The 5,867-nt window shown below is 43.0% G+C and overlaps 1 protein-coding gene across 1 annotated transcript; it reads right to left on the bottom strand.

The window, feature by feature from the left end:
- Positions 1-512: 512 nt before the first annotated feature.
- LOC143614056 (uncharacterized) lies at positions 513-4,828 on the bottom strand. Its single transcript, XM_077087602.1, has 2 exons — positions 4,374-4,828; positions 513-1,023 (listed from the first exon to the last, which is right to left on the bottom strand). Exons 1-2 carry the CDS (start codon positions 4,826-4,828, stop codon positions 513-515), a joined length of 966 nt encoding a protein of 321 aa, XP_076943717.1.
- Positions 4,829-5,867: the final 1,039 nt, after the last annotated feature.

Raw genomic sequence — 5,867 nt, forward strand, 5'->3', positions numbered from 1 at the left:
CATCAACTTCGTTTCAATACACCTCTTCAACATCTTCTCAAGATTAGCCAAACAATGATCGAAAGAATTACCATAAACCGAAAAATCGTCCATAAGCACCTCCATGAATGTCTCTATCATATCCTGAAAGATGGCCACCATACAACGCTGAAAGGAAGCCGGAGCATTACATAGTCCAAACTGCATGCGACGGTACGCAAACGTGCCATAGGGACATGTAAAAGTCTTCTTCTCCTGGTCTTCCGGTGCAATGGGAATTTGAAAATATCCCAAAAAACCAACAAGAAAACAATAAAACTGCTGACCTGCCAAACGCTCTAACATCTGATCAATAAACAGCATTGGGAAATGGTCCTTCCGAGTGGCATCATTCAATCGCCGATAAACAATACATACTCGCCAACCGGTAACCGTATGCGAAGGGATAAGCTCATTCTTCTCGTTCATCACTACGGTCATACCTCCTTTCTTTGGGACAACTTGGGTCGGGCTCACCCATGGAGAGTCGGAAATCAGATCCCGGCACCCATCAACTTTAATACCTCCTTCTTCACCACCTCTTTCATATTTGGATTAAGGCGCCTTTGTAGTTGCACCACCGGTTTGTACTCATCTTCCATTAGAATCCAATGCGTGCAATAAGTGAGGTAAATACCTTGAATATCAGAAAGTCTCCATGCAATCATCCCCTTATGCAACTTCAAAACGCCTATCAGCTTCGACTTCTCTTCTTCCGTCAACTTGGAAGACACAATAACGGGCAAGTTTGAGCCCTCATCGAGATACGCATACTCCAAGTGTGACGGGAGCACTTTCAGCTCCACCGGGGCGGGTTTCTCCATGGAATCCACCTCACTCTCACAACTAATCTCATTTACCTCTATAATCTCGGGCAAACCCGAAATCTCAACCACCTCATCACAAACCGAATCGTTCTCACACGACTCATCCTCACCCAAATCATCACAATCAACCAAACCATTACTTCCCACAAGATCCACACCACAAATATAATCGAAACAGCTATCCACACCTGCAATAAAAGAGTTAATGAAATAAACTGTAACGCCCGTTAATTCCGGTTTCAAGAATTAAAGCTTGTAGAGTATGTATAATTCTCGGGATTTATCCGACGTTTCTCGGAAGCCTTTGCGTCATCTCGGTACGTTAAACCATTTAACTTTCCTTCCATTTTGCCTTACACTTCAATTTGGAGGGACTTGGATGTAACTTTTGTTTTTATATCATAAAACAAAACAAACCCTAACCCTAACTCCTACCAGCAGCCGACCGCAGCAGCTACAGCCCTCCCACCTCGTTTTCCGTGCAGCTCCAGCCGATTTCCAGCCCTCCCGAGTCTAATTCAAGGTCGGTATTAAGTTTCTACAACTCTTTTACAGCTTAATTGATCATATTAACGCGTTTATTGGTCGTTAAGATTGACTTTTGATGATAACAGCTTGCTGACAGATTCGTATACATTTATTGTAAGGTCTGTAATGCGATGTTAATCTACTATTTTTAATCAATTCTTGATTCCATGATGTTCTACTTTGAGTCTAGTTTCCAGAAAGGTATAATACGTAATTTTTGGACGAGATTTGAATGGTTTTTATGATTTTATAAAATAGAGTGTCAAAGCTGACGCGGGATGTCGGATTCTGGTCTGTCTTCCCGACGTCATAACCTTTTTTAGACAGGTCCAAATTGGTTGGTTCTACTTCTGGAAGTTAGTATTTTGAGTTAGGAACCAAACCCAATTGGAATCGTTTAATTTGGTTCAGTAATGAATTTTATAAAAATAAAACCATTTTGTTGCGCGCTGAAATAGCTACACATACCTTTCTGTGTTGGAAGAATTTTTATGATTTTTGTGTTCACTAGAAAAATATAATAAAAATATTTTTATAAACTTAATATATATATGCAACACTGGTAAAAATTTGATAATCTAATTCCATGGTTTTCCTATTTAATAAAATACATCTTTGCATGCTAAAATCTGCATGTTATATTCGTTATTGATCGATAAGTTCGTTTTAGGCTTAACCGGTGGCTGCCCTTTCTCGCATCTTTCGGGGCTGTTATAATTGAAGTTCGTACTTCGTCATCTTCTTAGGTATGTCACTTACAACATACTAAAATTTCATGGTCAATGGAGGTGTTTAGGTCGGTCAAACGATTTTAGTTCGAAAACTAGGGTTTATCGGGTGTAGGATTGGCAATTGTTGAGCTTGATGCGTTAAACGATCGGATGACCGACCGAATCAGTTTGTACAGCCCTAGGGGGGATTTAAGGGCTGTGGGAAAATTATATTTTTGATACTCGGGGCTGTTTGGTTGGTGATTGGTCAATCGAGTCGGCGGTGCGCGAATTTTCGTTCAAATGTTAAATTGAAAGTTGTAAAAAGAAACCGTCAACCCTATCAACTCGGGTGACATAATTATGATGTAAGAAAAGGTTAAGATGGGAATTTAGTCCATTTGGGGCTGATTCGTTTGACAATTGGTTTTAAGATTTATTACGCGCGTATTCGACTCGATTTGGTTACCGGCGGGTGAGTTGTGCATCATGGTTAGCCCCGGCCATATTCGTAGGGTGGATTTGGTTAGTTGAAAGGTTTAGGGGCTGAGGTAGAGTAATTGGGTTTGGGTTGGGCCTCGGCCCAAATGGTTGGGCCTTGGGCCAAGTTGTTGGGCCTTGGGCCAAGTGTTGGGCCTTCGGCCAAAGTGTTGGGCTTGGGCGGCCCATTAGGCAAGAGTGTTCTTTCAGTCTAGCTTAGTAACGCGTTGTGTATAATTTTACAGGCCCTTACTTGTGATTGTGCACTTAGGGATTTATTAGCTCGTTGCAGGTATTCGATTGATTTCAAGTGAGTTCATGATGCCCCTTTTTACTCTTTTTACGTTTTGGGCTAGCATACACACCGAAATCCAATCTTATACGATTTTACCCGTTACAACTATTTGAATGGTACTACATGGTCTCACTCGTGATGGTGCATTTTGAAAGTTATATTTGAATTATTTTATATACTTTAGGATATTTTAGACTCGTTTATGGTCTTGTATCCTTTAAGGTTACATACATTATTAATGGTCTAGACTGGAGGATGTTAGTAGACTTGGTAGTAATTGAATAGGAGTAGACCTATTTACTTAGTTCCCGTATCGGATGGTATATATATATATATATGTATGTATGTATGTATGGAGGTATGTATGTATATATGGGTATGTGTTACCTTATAGCCTACGGTTGTGTGATGATATTTAGTTCCTCGTGACTAAGAATGATGTGAGTAGGCTTATTGATGTGTGTGTGCATGGTGATTCACGGCCGGGTCAAATATATTACTCGGGTTGTACCTGTGGTGAAGAGGCCCGTGTGACGTGATCATCATTTTGGCGGGTCAAATATATTACTCGGGTTTTAAAATCCCGTTGTGAAGAGGCCCGTTGGATGTTGAGCCGTGATCGGGTCAAATATATTACTCGGGTTGCACCCGTGGTGAAAAGGCCCGTATCACGTGCTTGGATGTGTGAGCAGGGATCGGGTCAAATATATTACTCGGGTTGTACCCGTGGTGGAGAGGCCCATATCTCGTGCTCGGATGTGTAAGTTGTGACCGAGTCAAATATATTACTCGGGTTTGACTTGTGGTGGAGAGGCTCGTGTCACATGCTTAGGTCTTACCGCGTCCGGGTCAAATATATTACTCGAGTCTTGATTCGTGGTGGAGAGGCCCGTGTACGTGTGTTCGACGATGATTGTATTACTTGGTGAATTATATTATTTATTTTATTTTATTCTCTCTATTGTTTATAACTATAGTTTTGAAATAAAGTATGAATTATTGTTTACGAAAACTTGAACTCACTCAGCTCAAGCTGACTTTGTGTGTATGTTAGATGGTATCAGATCCAGGGCCGGACCGGTGGTGCCAGGTCCCGCGAGGACGCTGGACCCCCAAGGGGGGTGGATTGTGACATCCCACATCGGTTGGGGAGGAGAACTAAGCCTTCTTTATAAGGAGGTGGATACCTTCCCCATCATAACGCGTTTTGGGCACTTAATGGTAGTGGATGAGAGGAGTACTCCACAGTTAAGCATGCACAGGTGGGAGTAGTATCAGGATGGGTGACCTCCTGGGAAGTCTTCACTTGGGCAACCAAAAGCAAATCCGTGAGGTGATGGTGGTATGTCCCGGCCAAAGCGGACAATATTATGGTGCTGCGGTAGCTGGGCTGTTACATAAACCGAGTGGCATGGACCACTGAAATCATCTTGATCACTTAGGTGCCTCATCGACCTCGCAACATCGTAAGTAACATTCTCATCACCAACCCGAAGTGTGATCTTCCCATCTTACCCATCGATAAGCGCCTTTGCGGTATGTAAGAACGGACAACCAAGAATGATGGGGACCTTCTCATCGGCCTCCATGTCGAGCACCACAAAATCCACCGAGAACACAAACTTGTCAACCTTCACTAGCAAATTCTCGATAATACCTCGTGGATATTTAACCGAACGATCGGCCAACAATGAAGACATGCGAGTCGGTGTAAGCTTTCCTAACTCCAACTTCTTGTACAAAGAATACGGCATCAAATTTATATTCGCCCCCAAATCCGCCAATGCATGGTTCATCTCATCTCTATCAAACAAACATGGAATCGTAAACACACCCGGATCCGACAACTTCTCAGGCACGCGGTTCAACACTACCGCTGAACAATCTCCCATAAGGGGAATCGATGACACCTCCCCCAACCTTTCCTTTCTCTTCAGCAGGTCCTTCAAAAAATTTGCGTATTTCGGCATGTGTTAGAGGGCTTCAATGAACGGGAGATTAATCTTCAATTGTCGGAACATGTCAAGAAAGTTCCCATACTCCCGTGTGTATTTCTGATGTTTTAAGCGAGCGGGATATGGGACACGAGAGTGATAAATCACAGGTGATGGCCGGATTTCCACCGGATTCTTCTCCACTGGCGGTGCAACTGGTGCGGTGTTCTGCACTTTTCCCAGTACTTTCATCTTGATCTCTTCATCCATCACCTCCTCATCTTCAACTTCAACCTCATTCCTTCTTACCTCGGGACCTAAAATCCTGCCGCTACGAGTAGTTATTGCTTTTAGTTGAGCGGCCGGATTCTACTGAGTAGAACCTGAAAACTGTCCTGGGGGCCTCTCAGCCAATCGTCGAACAATATCGCCAATGGACCTTTGCATGTCGAGTAGAGCCGATTGTTGATTCTTAAAAAGCAGGTCATGATCGGCAAGAGTCTTTTAAGTAACTTGGTCTCTAGTAACAATTTGCTACATCATCTCGTCCAACTTCTTACTCAGATCTGGCCCATTATTCGAATTTTGACCATTAGAACCTTCATTGTTATGTTGTCCCTGATTTCGGTTATAGGGAGCTTGGAAACCAGGTGGCCCACCGGCCGGATACCAATTCAAGTTACCTTGCCCTTGATTCTGATTCTTGTAGTTGTTCCAGTTCTGATTGTTGTTGTTGCAAGCATTAGGGAACCTATTCTGACCAGCCACAAAATCAACATCTTGATTATTCATCAACGGACACTCCAACGTACCATAACCACCCCTACACATGTCACACTTATCCACCTTCTTCTGTAATTTCTTTATCTCTCGGGTGAGACTCTCCAAAGCAGCAGCCATACCAGTATCCAGATTAACCTGGTGTACATCTCGAGAAGATGAGGATGTACTGGTGACAGGATTGGAATTCCCGCCTCGTGGCTTCTTCGCGTAACCTGATTACGCAAAACTTTCAAACATCTCGTTACACTCGGTCACATTCTTCTTGTCCGTCAGATTACCTCCAGCAGCTGTG

Source organism: Bidens hawaiensis, unplaced genomic scaffold, assembly GCF_021521415.1.
Source record: "Bidens hawaiensis isolate Kalapana, Puna unplaced genomic scaffold, B.hawaiensis_p1.1 tig00038688_1, whole genome shotgun sequence".
NCBI lineage: Eukaryota > Viridiplantae > Streptophyta > Magnoliopsida > Asterales > Asteraceae > Bidens > Bidens hawaiensis.